At 46.9% G+C, this 17,824-nt stretch overlaps 1 protein-coding gene across 1 annotated transcript in view; it reads left to right on the top strand.

The window, feature by feature from the left end:
• CABLES1 (Cdk5 and Abl enzyme substrate 1) overlaps window positions 1–17,824 on the top strand; it is a 110,572-nt gene that overhangs the window by 44,671 nt on the left and 48,077 nt on the right. Inside the window, exons 3-4 of the mRNA XM_029921575.1 lie at window positions 2,067–2,138; window positions 7,463–7,555. Coding sequence (XP_029777435.1) covers window positions 2,067–2,138; window positions 7,463–7,555 — 165 coding nt within the window. The remainder of the gene's footprint in view (window positions 1–2,066; window positions 2,139–7,462; window positions 7,556–17,824) is intronic.

Below are 17,824 nucleotides of genomic sequence, written 5' to 3'. Positions count from 1 at the left end.
TAGTTATGCTTAGAGGGCGCAGGTGTTGAAGGAGCCTGTGCTGTGGGTGGGCTCGGGCACAAGGCATTTTGGGTGACCCTGCCACTGGCTGTGGTTGGAGGAGGGACCAGAGCTAGGACAGCCAGCCTAATCCTAGCCAGTTGGGATGGGGTGAGGGTGTGGTGAGGGGAGGTGGCAGACCAGGTCAGAGTGCAGCCTCAGTGGGGGGAGCTGGAGTGTCACCAAAATCCAGTTGCTACCGATCATTTTTTGTCCTGTGCCAGGGACTCTGTCTCTGTTTTTTTTAGTTATTCTCCTTTTCCGTTTCACTGAGGCCCAAAGATTAAGGAGTTTTCTAAATATCCAGAGCCCCTGAACCCCAGGACTAAAATCAGAGTTCGTCTGACTCACAGTGCATGGTCCTTGTGGAATTGCACCTGCCCCTGGATGGGGAATGTGGGGGTCCTGATCCGAAGAGCTGTGATGTGTGGGCGAATGTCTGAATGGGCATCTGCAGTGAACCAGCCTGGGACTCCCTACCAAGCAGACCTAGCACCTGGAAGAGCTGTGCTTTGATTGACACGTGTCCGGACACGTCAAAGCCACAGCTGCACGGTGCTGTCACGGGTCCTGGGGGTACATGTCAAAGCCACAGCTGCAAGGTGCTGTCACAGGGGTCTGGGGGTAGCCGAGTTGCTGCAGTTACAGGACTGCATAGAACAGCCCCACTTTCTAATGAATTGACCACCTATAAACTGTAAAATCCATTCCCAGCCCCTGTGCACCCCTCTGAGGTAAGACTATTGTCTCCTCACGATCATTGCCTCAGATCTGGCTGACTGTTAGAAATCTGGGACTATGATGGAAATGGAAATTCACTGTAAGTTAATTGCAGTGACACTGCAGATCTTGGAAAAGGCCCAGCGTGTCATGAAGACACTGAAGCTAATGTTATAGATCTTGGTGCGCCCAGATTGACAAATGAAGGTCTGAGAGAATGCCAGTTTACCGCTGAAGAACAAAGACTCTTCTAGATGACTGTTTTAGAAAGGATTTGATACCAAAAGATTAAGAAAGGCTCTTCAAAAATTGATGAAGCCCTTGAGTATCAGTTTGCAAAAACTTTGAAAGTCTTAATAAAAGTAAAATATAAAGCAAAAGGTGGTTGGTCAGAAAAAGAAAACACAAAACAGAAGTAAAACTTTTGTTTCATTTTTTTATTATTCTTTAGGACATTAAAATATGGTTATAACTGCATGTTCTTAATCTAATTTTAACAAATGTAGTATAAAATAGGCTTATCCTTCTCATTTTAGTCCCCCCCCTTTTTTTTCAAAGTAAAGACCCAATTAGATTTTTTTTTTATCTCCCCCCCCCCCCCACCAAACCATTTACTATGAAATGATGGTCTTTGTTCAGATAGATTGATTGTAAAGTCACGAGCCACAATGCAACCCTGGTCCCTATACCAGATATTCTCAGTTAACTAGGACCTGTTCTTATTTTAATCTGGCGAAAGAGAGGAGATTAAGGAGGTTTTAGCAGATGGTTTGCAATTCTTTAGCAGCCCGGAAGAGTCCATATTTTGCCTAATCATGCCCTGATATCTATTCTTCCTGGTGTCTGAGAAATTCTCCCAAAGGAGTGATGTCTTCCAGAGACCACTTTTTTTTTTAAACCACATCCTAATGATTTTCAGATTTTATTTAATATGATTTTAAAATTGAGTATTAGTTAACCTGGTTCAGACCACTGATACGTGAAAACTTAACAGTATTATCCAATGCTTTAGAAAACTGCACACAGTATCCATGTTATGTACTATAAGAGGCACCTTGTCTCTTTTGAGGAAATTGTAGCATAAAAGAATCAGTCACTTCCCTGATAAGTACAAAACAGGCTATTAACCAGGGAGAATGCTCCAGATTCAGCAAAGCAAGATGGTGCAGCCTGGGAACATGGCAGCCTCTTTAAGACTGCTCTTGTCCAACTTTAAAAATATTTTTAGAACAGTTTCAGATTTACAGAAATGCTTGATTCACTTTACAATGCGATTTTAACTCCTAGGTTTTCCCCTCTTTCTACAGACGACGCCTCATTTCCCAGAGATCATCCTTGGAAACGCTGGAAGATATTGAGGAGAATGCCCCTTTACGGAGGTAAGTTTTTACTGTTGCACGTAAATGTCCTGCAGTACAATATGGCAGACAAAGTTTGATTTTTGTCTTTTTGTCCTTGATCGACAGTATTAAAATTTGTAAATAATGGCTTCATCCCCAGACTCATTCATACTTTGGAAATCCCAACCCTGAGGACCATTAGAGCCCTGTTAAACCTCAGTTATGTATTGGAAAAGCCCAGTTTGCATGTGGATTTGGGTGCTGTTTCCTTTTTAATTTGAAAGCTGCTGTTTGATGAAGACGAGTCCATCATTGTCTCAGCTTTCTTAAGTTCAGTGACACAGCAATCACAATCCTGGACTTCATTAGCAGGTGCCCACCACGTGACTCCATCAGTAGTTGTTGGGGAAACCCAATTAGGAGAGCTCTGGGGGCCTTCTTTGGGACTGAAAGTGGTTATTCTATTGGGATTAGAAAGGTGCTTGCGAGGCATCTGTGTTTGGGTGACAGTTGCTGAGCTGTGCCATGCCTCTGGCAGCTTTCCTTCCTCTAATCCTGCACCTTACCGCCAACCCCCTTCTGTGCCTTGGTCCCCTGGCCCTCCTTGAGTGGAGGAGACCGTATTCACTCAGCACATCTCCTTCAGTGCTTGAGGCAGCGGATCTGGGTTGGTTGTGGGGGTACACCTGCCCCTGCAGGAGCTCAGGCAGCACAGGACCCGGTGGCTCCACAGGGCATGTGCCAAGACTTCACAGGGCATGCGCGGCCGGCGCGAACGTGCGCTCCCATTGGCTCACACCAGCTTCCAAAATCCGCCTCTGCACACCTTGTGCTTTAGGGGCCCGGCCACGGCGGGGGAGTGAGTGCAGGTGCCCAGGAAGGTGCTGGCATGGGTCTCACCCTGGAGCCGGCCCCTTTCCTACCTGATGCTTCACTCCCGGGTTAGTCCTGTCCACCGACCGCCTGGATGGAATGTGGAGCATAGACAGGTGGGGGATCTGATCGAAAATGTTGGGTGACTGAGTCTCGCTGGTGATGCCATCCTGAAGAGAAAATCAGGGCCACTTTTGAAGTCTTTGTGAACACGTACATGACCTCAGGGATCCTCTTAGGGTGAGTGTGTGGCTGTGGGATTAACGTGGCTTGGGTGCTAGTGTGCTTCTGTCCCACGCTAGTAAATATTGGGAGAAGCTCTTTCCTGAAGTAGCCCTATAAAAAGTTGCATGAGAAGTCCACTTGAGGGAGCTGGCTCTGGTCCAGAGTAATCCCCAAGAGTGGAGGAGAGAGGTTCTCAGGAGGCACTGAGCGGCTTTGGCATTTGGGCAGGTAAGGTCACTCCTGCCACAGATGGGGAAATCAGTGAATAGCACTAAAGAGCTCCTGGTGTTTCGAGAGGCTGTGAGAAGTGTCGGTTAAAGCAGTGTGACAGTTGTGAGTCACGAAAAACCCGGTAAAAAAGGTTACTCTGTCCTAAGGGATTCCAGGTGGTTACAGCAGGGGGGGGGGGGACGGGGGAGGGCGAGGAGGAACAACGTGGTTTGTTTCTGGTCACGTGCCACTTTTCACCTCTGTACCACGTTTGAGCACAATAAAAAGGGCTTATTTGCCTTAACTGTAGCTTCATCCAATTCTTACTTACAGAATACTATACTTAATTTACAAAAAGCCTTGTGGAAATATAAAATTTTTAAAAAGTCTGAAACCAAAGGATTTGGGCAGTTTGAGAAGACTTTATTTTCCCTAAAGGACCTTTCTTTTCTGAACTTAAAAAAAAAAAAGCTAATATTTACTTTGAAATGATGAACACTGGGTGATGTATGGAATTGTTGAATCAGTATATTGTATACCTGAAGCTAATGTAACAGTGTAGGTTAATCTTACTAGAATTAAAAATAACTAACTTAGAAATGTACTTATTTATAGGAAATAAAATTGACGTGGTAATAGCAGAGGAATATTAGTTAGGGAGCCAGGGGGCCTGAATTCTTGGTCTGATCCTTCTGAGTGGTTCCATGGCCTTGGACATTTTATTAGCTTCTCTGGGGCCTCAGTTTTCCCATCTGTAAAATGAGAGGGGCAAATTGATCTCTGAGGTCCTCTCCAGCTCCCAGTTCTGTGAAATGAATGTACCAGTAATAACACTGAGGTGTTTTGGGAGCTGTGGGGGCGGAAGCTATTAGCCCAACTTGCTTTTAAACTCTGCACATGGAATAAATGGCTGCAAGGCATCTTATTAAAAACCTTTTGCATAATTAAGTGTATCCTGTAATCAGTGCTAACAAGAAAGAGCTAATCTTTCATTAAATTAGTTTTTAATTTCATTCTATCGTAATTTAATTTTGCATCACTTAAGATGTATGTTTTTAAATGGGTACTGAAATTAATTCATTCTTTGCTTAACCTGCTGCAAGCTGAGTGCTCAGTCTTCTAGTTTCCTTGGCAATTGTTGCTAATGCCACAGCTCTCTTTAAAGCATTTCTTAGATTCCCTGGTGGTTTAGTTGAATACTTTAAAAAATACACGACAACAAACAACTTACTGAAGGAGGGCCTAGATTAATCGCATATGCCCTGATAATTGGGTGCTGATGTATTATCTTTTTCAAAGTCTTGGCTTGTCTCCTGCGCATCACAGTTTGCTAAAAGCAAGTGTCCTGTGCCTACTTAGAATGAATTAAGCATTCACAGAGTGTTCAGACTGAGGAGTTTTCTGCCTGCCTGGTGGTTACCTGGTATCCTAGTATTAAGGACTGAGGACCTTGTTACGAGGAGACCAGAAAAACCTCAGTTCAGTGGTGGCAAATGTGGCGGCCACCTCCACCTGCTCCTGTTTTCCAGCCTGTCTGGGTTGATGGGTGCTGGGCTGCTGCACCATCAAGTGTTAACTGACGCCTCCTCCTTCCCCTGTGAGCCCCAAAACCACCTGTGGCTCTTTTGCTGACTTCCAGTTCTAGCAGAAGTCCAGGGAATTTTGTGCTCAAACCTGAAGGGTAGCAAACAGCTCTTTTTGCAGACATGGGAGGCAGAGAGAAGCTCGGGTCTTCCGTCCTCAGGGCTGGGATCAGTACCTGCTTCCTGCTGCGGGGGGCAGGAGTACCTGTCTGCTATCCCCACGGTCTAGCTCTGGCCCACTGCCCTCCATCTTTGTGGCTCAGGAGACTCTTGGGAGGAAGCAGGATAAGGATGTGAGGACACTCCTGGACACTTAGGCCCTGTCCAGAAATCAGTGGAAGCATAGCCTTCTGTTTTCAGAGATTCTCCTCTCTCCAGTGGCTACATGTCTGTGGAATCTTCTGCAGTGTGTGTGAGGGATGGTTGGGGACCTTGGGTGGCCTGCAGCCTCAGACAGTCATTTTGGAGATAGAACTGAGGCAGTTTAGGGTCCTGGGTCTGCTTTCAGGAAGCTGCCCAAGGAAGGCAGAATAAGGCTCCATGCCCTTGAACCTCAGTAAGACTAAATCTAACTTTGGAACCCTAGAGTAGGAAAGGGATTGGGGATTCATATGTTCAAACCCTCTCTGAAGGCCACAGGAAGCATCTACTAGATACAGGTCTTTCAAAGAATCTGTCATAAACCAAGAATTCAGGACCCTTAGTCACAGCTGTAATTTTAAGAATATAAGAAGCAAATAATAAAATATGCATCCTTTGTAGCTAACAGTCAATTAATAATCACAGCACTGAAACTTGTCTACGAATATTTACATGTGTATACACATGTATGAATGTGAATGCTTGTATTTGGATGTGTCACTTAACAGTTTATGACTCTCTTGTATGTAATGTTAGCATTTAATCCTCACAACAACGCCAGGAGAGATCTCAAATATTACAAGTCCTAGGACGTGGAGGTGAGTTTGGGGCTGGAGGAAGGGAAGACTGTGTTCTGAAGTGTCTTGCGGGGCCATACAGGCTCAGAGCAGGGTCCGGACCCTGCCCTGATGTAGTGGACATCCTTGCAGGGAGGCTTTCCCTCCTGTAGACCCAAGGACTGGGGAACGCTGTTTCCATGATGAAAACTTCCAGATATCTGATCCCATGTCTCTGCTTTAACCTGTACTCATTCACTTCAGGATGATTGTGGTTTGTTGTTGTTGTTGTTTTTCCAAGTTAAATGGAAAAAATAAGTCATTCTCAGCACTCTCAGGGAATGACTCCTAGGAAGACTGGCCCTTACTAGAGGGTGGCAGCTAAGGGGGCTTGGAGGGATGTATGCCTGAGACAGGACTGGGGACAATGCCCAGTTTCCCTTGCGCTGGGCCATTGGAGTGGGTATGCAGGTCTGTGAGCTTGCCCATTCCCCAGTCCTGAACCCCAGCAGGTCCCCACATCCCACCTGCCCTCAGCTGTACATCCTTGTTGGGCCATCTTGTTAGCCTTACCTGAAGCGTCAGAGTTCAGAACTGACTGAACTTAGCTGGTGACCCCAGCCCAGACCTCACTGTGGCTTTGGGAAGCAGGCACTGCCACTCCAAAACTCACTCTTGAAGCACAAGGTTCCAGGTACCTATGCCCCATGGCAGAGAGGTTTGAGTAAGACAACTATCACAGCTCCCTTTCTCAAGACAAGACCAAATTTCAGTCTGTCGATTTTTTGTTGTTGTTGTTGTTGCCCTTTTTTCTTGTTGCGGTTGCCAGGTGAACTTTGAAAAATATATAGACAAATAAGATGTTTTTAGCCCATGGTCCATTTTGTTAAGTCCTGTAATACAAGCAAATGTCGAATATTCCAGGAAAAATGTAATTGGAATCTAAGTCATTTTGTTCAACAAATACTCATGTACAATTTATCTTGCAAAAAGAAAGAAAATGGCCACTAGCTGGGTCTCTGACGTCACTCAAAGTAAAGCCGTGACTTCCAGGCACAGTCAAGTTAAGCCTTGAAGCCGCTGTCCAGGTGGCTCGGGCCAGAGTCCTGCTACAGAAGAAAAATGATTTGGTGTTGTTTTTAAACTGAATTTTCCAATGTTTTTCTTTCCCCTCTAAATTCTTTAAATTTACCACTTTCTGTTCCCATTACCGGTGTTGATACAGGAGGATCCTTTTTAAAAAAAAAAGATGACAAGGAAGAATAATGATTTTGGAATTCGTGTAGGTCATGTTATTGTAACTGAGGACAATACTTTTCATTAGCTTGCTTTACAGAGACCATATAAATTATCATCAGGATTATCAAGGAAGTTGTCTTTCATTGTTTTTTTTTTGTTTTTTTTTTAAGCTTCCTTGCTTCCAGCCGAATTGTCCTCATTATCCTGGGGGGTGATTCAAACCATTTGTCTGGTTTTCCTTCCTGTCTTTGTGCAGAGATGTCTCAGCTGTCCTGCAGGCAACTGACCGGGTTTTTGAAATGACTTTATTTTTCAGATGTCGAACTCTCTCAGGTTCACCCAGACCAAAGAACTTTAAGAAGATTCATTTTATCAAGAACATGCGGCAGCACGATACCAGGAATGGCAGGTACCACCATGACAAAAAGCCACCCCGCCAGCCTGCCTGTTGTGGGACGGGGGAGGGTCCCGTGAGGATGGGAGGGGAGGCCAGACCGCACCCCGCCCCCGGCAAAGAGAAGCCCATGCTGTTAAGATGAACAGGACCTTATGCAACCTTCCCAGACTCTTTCCACCCCACTCCCACCCGAATTGTCCAGACAAGTCGATAGAAAATAATGCTCCTTGGTTGCACCCAGTGGCTTGGTGAGAGTTTTAGGCTAACACAAATGGAATATTGAATAGCACTCATATATTTTTATGGAAAATTGAAGAGAAAAGAATGTTTTATTTTTTCTTTTTCTGCTTTCTTGGCCCTTGTTTTCTTTTTTTTTTTTTTTCACGAGGGCTACATGCTCTGGTCCGTAAATACCCCACCATATCTGTGCCTGAATTTGGGGTTGGTGCTAGCTTTGCGGACTCTCTTTAGGAGAGCAAAATGACAACTTTGCCAGCAGATTCTTTTTGGGCGCCGATTTGAATGCCTGGGCCGCTGACATCTTTCTGCCTCCTGATCTACAGAAAACCGTATGGGCCCCGCTAATAATCTCTAATCCACACCAAATGCAAATTGTTAAACAAGTCTTTAGTTAGACTCGTGAAATGAGTAAGGCCCAGCATACCTGTTTGTAATTTGGTGCAAAAAAAACAAAAACAAAAACAAACCACTGTATAACCCCAAAATGACACTGATGACTACAGTTTTTTAAAGACTTATTTTCTTGAAGTTAATGTCTGTTTTTTTTAACCGACTTAAATAGGAAACATAATTTTACAGCTCTTCAGTGGTTTCAGAATAGCAGAACTGAGCTCTCTCGTCAAATAATGTTTGTGTAGTTAGTGTATATTCCTATTTTAAATACAGAGCTTTTAGTGAAAATATACCCGGCCGTCTCGGTTGCAGACAATGCTCTGAATTTCTCTCCCTGCGTGTCACTCTCACGTTTACTGTGCCTTATTCCTTTGACCATAGCGTTTTATTCTTCCTTTGAGGCTCTTAACTTAAACCTCACTCACTAGTATAACTAGCTCATCGTTTATTTACAGTTGTGTTCTTTTCATAATGTCTTTAACCATAAAATAAACATAGGTAGCCTCTAATTCCTAAATCCAATCGAGACCAAGCCACAGGAGCATGCCAGACGGGGAGGATGGCCTTCCCCACCTCTCAGGCGCAGATGCCGTGGACAGTGCCGAGGCGGTGGGCCCCTGGCCTGGCGCAGCAGTGACAGGATGTAGTTAATAAAACGTGTGGGCCAGTGGGACCGCCAGCACACATGACAGAGCCGGCCTTCCCAGCACACCCTTGACCCAGGAACAACATAACAGTACAGAAAGCATGCAGTTGCTAGCAGTTTTGCTGGGGAAGTTTCAGAGGAAGCCAGGAAGGATTATAAGCTTATCTGAAGATCTGAGCACTGGAATTCAGGGCAGGAAAGCAAGCTGAGAGCTGCTATGGGGCCACAGGCTGTGGGCTATGCCACAGCCACTTGGGTCTGCCAGGTGAGGGCTGCTTTCCTGTGCCAGAGGGAGAGGATGGGTCGACCTTAGGTGGATGGAAGAAGGACCCAGAGAAGGCACTAGGAAGAAAACACGCTTTCTGAGGTGACAGAAGGAAGTTGTAGTCAAGAGCTGACGAATAGGAGGCTGTGACCAGCCTTTCGAGAACGGACAGGAGAGTTGCCCCCACCACAGCCGGGCAGCAGGCATGAGATCGTCCTGGCGGAGGGACGTGGGGATGAGCTCCAGGCCAGCAGCAGTGGAGAGGAGGGCTCCTGGTCCTGCCTTCGGAAGGGAGGGACTGCTGCATCGGCAGGGGTCTCTGAACCTCCCACCACCCGTGCACCGAGGCACATGCACAACACCGTACGGGAGGGTGCATTCCTGCAGCGAGGATCAAACTCGGTTTCCTGCCTGTGTCGGGAGGAATGAGGCTTTACAGAGAAGGCTGCGGGTTCATTAAAGAGCTCGGAGGTCTGTGCAGAAAACAAATGGCCTCAGTACTGGTATCCTGCATCCTCTTGTAACCAGGGAAAGAGACTGAGAAGCGGCCTGCAGAGTCCCCAGGCCTGGTCCCTCAGCGGTTCCCACTCACAGCTGTGCCAGATCCCGAGTTTCCTTGTGACCACCGACTAGCACAGACCAGCCTCTCAAGACTGCAGCCGGATCCAGGGCCCACTTACTGCTCTGGAACTAAAGATCTTGGTGTTGAGGCTGCTCTGTCCCCAAGCCGGCTGACCATGAGACCAAGGCACCAGTTTGGAGGGGGATTTGGGCTCCAAGCTCAGCAAGGACCAGTGCAGCCGACCCCAAGGGAGGAGAGCATTTTTTATGAGACTCCGTGTCCAGCCTGTGAGTGTGAAGCACAATTTAAGATGAGACGGAGAAAAAAAATCATAAAAGCTGGGAGCCGAGTATGGTAAAATACTATACTTGCATCCAACCCAAGTGGGTGTAATGATCAGTGATATCAGGGTAACCACTTAGAAACAAACCTTGGGGTCTCGGCCAGCTTCGTGTTCTCCCGCTTCTCTCTGTGACATTAGAGGAATCTCTACAGACACGGGAAGTAGAGTTGAGCACCTTCAACGGAAGGTGTGGTTCTGATGGAGGATGGAATCTACCGTAATGAAAAACTACCTTCTTCAGAATCAGTGGATTCTGTGTGACTGGCCTTGGGCATCTGCTGGAAGGCTTTGTGTATGGATAAAGTGCAGAGCACCAAGCTCAGGGTGTTTGGAGGTCATGTTGCAGACCCTTAAGTGAGGTGGGGCTGAGAAGGATGGAGCCTAGGCTTAGGTTAGAGACCCAGTGATGGAAGCTTCAGCTCCGCCATTGGGACCACATGCCATCATGAGTTCTTTACTGGCCCTGCATGGTGCTTCGGCTCCTGGCAGGTAGGGCAAGCGGTGAGGGGAGCTGCTGTGCTCTGGTTTCACTTGTGTTGTAACACAAAGATAGCTTGGTGATGGGAAAGTTGTGTTGGACTTGATGTTTGTGAAAAGCAGTGCTTGGCTGGGTTTTAGAAAGACAGATCTCAGAACATTCAGACTATGAAGTTGATTCTGGTGGCTGCAACCACATGTCCGAAAGGGATTTTAGAGTATGAGTACCATAAAGTGATAATGGGTAACATTTATGGAGTGCCAGTTATTTCATTAACTCAACTCAGGATGTGTTTGTGGAGTAAGTGAGGAGACACATCTTTCAAATGACTTTCAGTCTTCAGAACTATGTATCTTGAGGAATGGGAAGAATTTAAAAACACAGATAATCCTTGAAACAACCTTATGAGAAAGGTATCACTATTGCTGTGTTAAGTAGAATGAGGCCCCCCAGAGATGTCCATGTTGTACCTCTAGGACCTGTAAATATGTCAGTTACATGGCAACGGGAGCTGAGGTCTCTGACCAGCTGCCCTTAAAGTAACAATTACCCTGGATCATCTGGGTTTGCCCAATGTAATCACCAGGTTCTTAAAGTAGAAGAGAGAGGCAGGAGAGTCAGTTTTAGAGTGACGTGATGTGAGAAAGACAACTGGCCATGGGGCTGGCTTTGAAGATGGAGAAAGGGGCCATAGTCAAGGAATATGGTGGCCCCTCGAGCCTGGAAAAGGCAAGAAAACATCCTCTTTGTGCCTTCCTTCATTGGGAACTGGCTCTAACCCCTCCGTGTTAGCACCACGAGACCCATTTCAAGAGTTTTGACCACCAGAGTCATAATAACTCTTTTGTTTTAAGCCACTAACTTTATGATAATTTGTTACTGCAGCCATAGGAAATGAAAACACACATCATCTCAGTTTACAAAGGAGGAAGCTGGAGTGCATGGCTGGAAAGTAGGGGTGGGAGCCAGATTCAGTCTTCCCATTTTAAAGCTCATTCTCCTAATCAGAGGGAGAGGTGGGTGATAAAAATCCAAATATTGTAAGGCAGCATCCAAATATTGTAAAAGAGAATGTCATGGTGAATTTTGGGAAAACTACCGAATTCTAATTTTTAAAATCCATTAGCTAAAGGCCAAAGACTAATAAAAGAATGGCTCAAGAAAACTTTAAGAATAGTGTGAAGGGCCCTAAAGTCCATAGTGAAGTAGAGCCTGACGAGAAGAAAATTCAGCACCCTCGTACCTGGCTGGTGGGAATGTAAAACGGTGCAGCCACTACGGAAAACCATTTGGCAGTTCCTCAAAAAGTTAAACCTAAAATTGCCCTGTGACCCAGCAATTCACTACCAGGTTAATGCCTGGAAGAATTCAAAAGAGGAATTCATCACCTAGTTGTATGCCCATGTGCATAGCAGCAGCATTGGACACAACCCAGGTTTCCATGAGCAGATAAGTGGGTAAGCAGAACGTGCTGTGTTCGTACAAGGGAACAGAATTCAGCCGTAATAAGGAACGAGGCGCTGACACATGCTGTGGTGTGTGCAAACCCTGAAAACGTCATGCTGACTGGAAGATGCAAGACACAAAGGGTCACACGGTGTATGATACCACGTGTACGAAATACCCAGAATAGGTAAATTACAGAGACTGTAGTAGATGAGCAGGAACCAGGGACTGGGTGAGAGAACATAGAGTTTCTCTGGGGGTAATGGGAAGGTTTTGGAACTAGTGGTGATTGCACAGGGTTGTGGATGTACTTACTGACTCTGGATTGTACACCTAAAAATGGTCAAATAGGCTATTACACATCCATATAGTGTATTTTGCGCCAATAGAAATGGCAGTGATAGCTGTGGTCCCTTTAAAACCATATTCAGAAGAGGGAGGGGAGGGATGGAAAACTTCTTGTGGCTAATGGTACAGGGACAGAGCAGATGCCTGCTGCTGACTATGTTTTAGCTTCTTCAAGTAGAACTGTGGAGTATAGACTCTAAACAAAGCGACGTGCTGGGCACAGCAGAGGCGCTCAGTAAACAGATATCGTTTATTGTAGAAGAAGCAAATGGAGAATCCTTACATTGTGAGTTCCAGTCTTTAATACTAGACCCCAGGAAATGGAAAGATGGAAAGAATTCAGAAACACAGATGATCTTTAAAATTCCTTGGAGAATAAAAGAAGTTCTAAGTTGAATGGCAGCCAGATGTTGCCTTCAAAAAGTCAAAAAAGAGACTGAGGTGGTAGCAGAGGGTGAGTTCTAATAATCACAGGCCAGCAAGCAGGCCTAGAGCAGATTGCTAGCAGAGCTCTGGAAAAGACTAGGAAACAGATGGTTTTCAGAAGTCAGCATGACTTCACGGAGAAGAAAAAGTCATGCTAAGTTAACTTCATCTCTGCATTGATGGAACAACTAGGTTAGTAAATGAAAGGACTGCCATAGACATGGCATTTCTTGATCTCCGTGAAATGTTAGACTGTTTGTCATTATCACACATGCCAGCGTCGGCTGGGTGATGTGAAGCTGGGGAGCCTGCAGGCAGTGGGAAGTTGTCAGCCGGCTCTCATCAGCCTGAAGGGAGATTGAAGAACAGCACATGGTACTCCCTCGAGTGCATTGCCTCCTCTGCAGAGGGAAGGCCAGTGAGCCTCACTGTGGCCCATCCGGGAGACCAAAGGCAGGAAGAGAAGGAGAATGTGTTACAGATGAGGACCACGCAGCTCAGTCCCACAATAGCTGGAAATGCTAAGCCCGGCTCACCGAGGTTAGACTCCGCAGGGACAAATGTGGTGGAGGCAGATGATCGTTTACAGTACGGGATGAGGGCTTTTCACACGTTCATGTAAAAGATCTTTTGGAATTTAGATAGACCGTGTTTTCCAGAGAGGCTATCAGTGTGTTAGAACTACCGAGTGAGTTAATTTCGCTTGTCCTAATGGAAGGAAACGTATCACATTTGCACCCAGTGTCGGTCAGTCCCATCTGCCGCGTTGCAATCAGCCCAAGCGCCCTGTTTTAGAACACTGGATTTGTACTGGGATGGCCTCGTTGCAGCAAATAGGATTTCCTCAGCCCCTTCCTTACGGAAGAATGGATGACACATAGTGAATGGGAACAGCCAGGTTGTCCATTTCGTTTCAGTGAACTGCCTGTATAGAAACAGCCGTTCTGGGGTAAGGAGACATGTGTCCAGACAGAAGGTACCTGATAGCGTGGTTCCTTCGTGACACAGAATGCAGAGTGGTCCCTGTGGAGGTACTGGCCTGCCCTGTGCCAGGACTGTTTCAAGTGATGGGATGTATCTGCAAGGAAAACAGACAAAGATCCCACTTTGAGGGCTCACCGGCCATCTGGAAAGGCAGCCAAGAGAACCCATCCTGTCAGAGATAGGATAGATGAGCTGTGGAGGAAAGCTGAAGCAGCCGAGGGGCTAGGAGGGTGGAGGCAGGGTGTCTGGTGGGCCAAGCCTTCACTGATGGGGAGACTTCTAAGAGAGGTCTGGGGAGGTGAGGGAGCCAGGCCTGGGCCGTCCCGCCAGCAGGGAAGGATGTGGAGGGTGGGTAGCACAGCAGCTGCAGAGTCACTAAGGCGGGAGCATTCACTGAGGGCGTGCCTGAGGAACTGCGGGAGAGCGGCTGTCCATGGTGCAGAGAGAGGGGGAGGTGAGCCCTGAGAGGTCCTGCAGGCTGGATTGTGACCACGTCTGCTTTTACTGTCAGCAGGATGAGAGCCACGGAGGGTGCCGAGCAGAGGACCAGTGTGGTCTGGCTTGTACTGAACAGAAGCACTTTGGTTAACCAAAAATCAAGGGCAAGCTTTGCAGGACCTTTTGGGTAACCTTATTCTAACAGAAAATTAAAGGATGTGTATATTGCATTTTGTCTTATAAAAGAAGTAATGAAATTTTTTCTTTAATCTTTTTAATGTTTATTTTTGATAGAGAGGAAGGTACAGAACCCAAAGTTGGCAGGCCCTAAGCTGTCAGCAGCAAGATCATGACCTGAGCCAAAGTCAGACACTTAACCGACTGAGCCACCCAAATGCCCCTGATAATGAAGTTTAAAATGACTTCAGTGGCGCCTGAGTAGTTTAGTTGGTTGGGTGCCCAACCTGTGATTTCAGCCCAGGTCATGATCTCATGGTTCATGAGATCAAGCCTGCTTGGGATTCTCTCTCTGCTCCTCCCCGACCCATTTGCTCTGTCTCTCTCTAAATAAATAAACCTCTAAAAATGACTTGAGATTTCTAAAAAGTTCTTACAAATGTATGAGCAAACCCTCGGTCACAAGAGAGAGATGACCAGTGACCAGCGATCCCATCCCAGAGTGTCTGCAACAGCCCCCCCGAAAATCCTGTGAAGGAGGGTGGTTGGCAAGTGGGAGCTGCTGCTAGTAGAGAAAAAGCCCGTCGCCCTTCGATTTCCTCTGCATTTGTGCCAAGAGCCCCACTGTCTGCTGGTGAGAAGAGGTTAAACACAAGTGAAGATAAACCTTGGTTCTCAGGGATGAGATACGCCCTTGAAATGACCGACGTTACAAGGCCAGCTAGTACATGGAGAGCTGATTACTGGTGAGAGAGAACTGGACCATTGGAATGGAAGGTGGCACCTCTAAGCCTGAAGATCAAAGACTAGCAGTGGCCTAGTAACCTTTCAGGAATGTCTAGTAAGCCTCATGGTCCTATTAGGAAAGGACCTTTTTTTCCTGGTGCTTCCAGTTCCAGAGCCATAAACATTTGTCTTTGAGAATGATTGGAGACCAGAGCCATCATTTCAAAGGGATGACCCTTCTCCCTCAGATGGGCAGCCATTATTTGGCACCATTTGGAAGTCATCTTGTTTTCAAACGTCTGGCTGCCAAGTACCCTGGAAGTGCCCACCTCCTGGGTCTGCTTGGCGAACCATTTCACTCAGAACAGGCGGAGAAATGCTCCTGGCTGTGACTGACTGGATGACTGTCTCATCCTTTGGTAGGAATTTTCAAAGAGGTTTAAAAGGGTTTGAGAATGACAAAGAAGTGGGCCAGACTGTTGCCTCTTTAAAATGTAGACTCAGGAAGGAAAAAATATAAAAGATTTTGGTGCCGTTTATCTGCTTTCTAATGTGAGTTGGTAAAAGTATCTTAAGTCAAGTTGTAACCTTTCTTTCCTTTTTATACTGAAAATTTTGGAGGGAGGGTAGGGGATGGGTAATAACTAAATTAGGAGCTTGCCTGTGATCTCATCAGTCCCAATCTGTCAGCCTCGTTTAGTTTGAAAAATGAGTTGGAGAAAATGGCACATCTCAAAAAAAAAAAAAATAAAACCCCGTTAAGTTGTGGACTGGCCTTCTCAAAGTGGGGAAAATGGCACTGCCTCTTCTCCCTCAGATGAGAGCATCTGATTCGATAAATGTTGAGCTGCTTCTGTGAGGCTCCATGCAGCATCTGCCCTTCCCGAGCGTGCTTTTCCCATCAGAGAACTCTTGTTGCTCGTTAAAAGACCCAATCCCGCCATCCCTGGTAGCACGGGCTGGCACGGCAGCATCTTTATTTGTATCATCTGTCTGTAACCCGCCGCCACCACAACCTCAGGCCTGAGGGGCTCTGAGTGGGCAGACTGGAGAAGCCTTCAGCAGTCCCCAAGCCTCACTTAGACACGGCCCGAAGTGGCCCCCAGAATCGCCCTTCAGTGTGTTGACCCCATGGCTTGGCTTTGCACCTTCCCTGGTGCTGGGAGTGGTGGGAGAGGAGGAGGAGCTGGGCACACAGACCACCTGCGAGGGTGCTGGTGCCCTGGGGCCAGCGCCATGTGCTAGGTTTTATTTGTGGCTTTCTGAGAAACTGGGAGGTTATACTTGGAGTCTACACCAAGCTTTGGAGGGATTACTTTCAGTGCTTCAAATGCATGGATATATTCGAAGTGTACGAGCACTTGTTGCTTCTTTTCAGCTGGTTTGGTTTATAGGCAATAAAATGAGCCCCAGAGGAAGAGTTGGGGAGTTGGACAGAACCTTCTCTTGGTGCTTCTGCTTTGGTTCTGTGCTTGGCTTGAGAGCCCGGGAGCCCAGGGGAGACCAGATGGCGGGCCCCACCGGTGGTATGCAGCAGTGGAAGGAGAAAACCATATTGCAGAGGGCTTTGGGCCAGGGCCCTTGGCTCAGGACACTGCCTCCAGGGCTGACTCGGAGGTGCATGACAGCAGGTGGCAGAGGACTCCAGGGCTCAAGGGGAGACTTCCTAACTCATGCTCGGCTTGTTCTCCTCCTGTCTCCCTGTTAGTGAATTCTTAGGCTGAGTACCAACCCCAGGACTTCAGAATGTGATCTTATTTGGAAGTAGGGTCATTGCAGGTGTAATTAGTTGAGATTGCACCAGAGCAAGGTAGACCTGTAATCTTAATACTGGTGCCCTTGTTAAAAGGGAGAAACCTAGAGACAGACCCGCACACAGGGAGAATGCCATGTGAAGGTAGGCATTATATTGCTCCCTGCTGAGACACTACCGGAAGCTGGCAGAGAGGCCTGGAGTAGACCCTTCCCTGGTGAGGTCATCAGAGGGAGCATGGCCCGGTGGACACCTCGAGCTAGGACTCTGGGTCTCCCAGACCAGGAGACCACCAGTTCCCACGTGTAAGCTGTTCGGCGCGTGGCCACGCGTGGCCCCTTATTACGGCAGCCCCCACAGATCCTTTCCCTTTCTTGATCGCGTGGCTCTTACGAGCTCCACTTTCTGTCCTGTTTGGGGAGCTCATCCAGCCACAGCTTCAGTCACTGTCACCATCACAGTCACGGGCTGCTGTCTTAACCACTCCCAGGCTTCCTGTGCCCCAGGACCCACACCCTCCCCATGTATGGGAAGCCTTTCAGGAGCTGGCCTCTAATCTGAACCAGTTTCTGCTGCTCATCTACTGCCAAGCCGCCGCCCAGCAATGCAGAATTATTTACAGTAATTGCATGGTTATGAGAAGAGTTTAGTGATCCATGGAAGGAATAACCACAGAAATTACCCGTGTAGCTTAAATGTTGTGCTTTAACTGAGGGCATATTGGTGGTCATCCATTCAGCAGGCTTCTTGTTTGTTTTTTTTTAATTGAGAATGTTTTATTTTATTTATTTTTTAAGTTTATTTTTACTTTATTTTGAGAGAGAGTGCAAGTGGGGGGGAGTGGCAGAGAGAGAGAGAGAGGGAGAGAGAGAGAGAGAGAGTCCCAAGCGGGCTCTGACATGAGGGAGATCAGGAGTCGGGTGCTTACCTGACTGTGCCGCTCTGGTTCCCCATTCAGCGGGGTTTTTTTGATGCCAGGCCTTTTCTTTGCATTTGGGCCCAGGGATCAGGCTGTCTCTGGCTACCATGTCCAGATTGGACTTATTTTATTTTTTA

Source organism: Suricata suricatta, chromosome 14 (assembly GCF_006229205.1).
Source record: "Suricata suricatta isolate VVHF042 chromosome 14, meerkat_22Aug2017_6uvM2_HiC, whole genome shotgun sequence".
Classification (NCBI taxonomy): domain Eukaryota; kingdom Metazoa; phylum Chordata; class Mammalia; order Carnivora; family Herpestidae; genus Suricata; species Suricata suricatta.
This window is presented reverse-complemented; position numbering and strand designations above follow the sequence as displayed.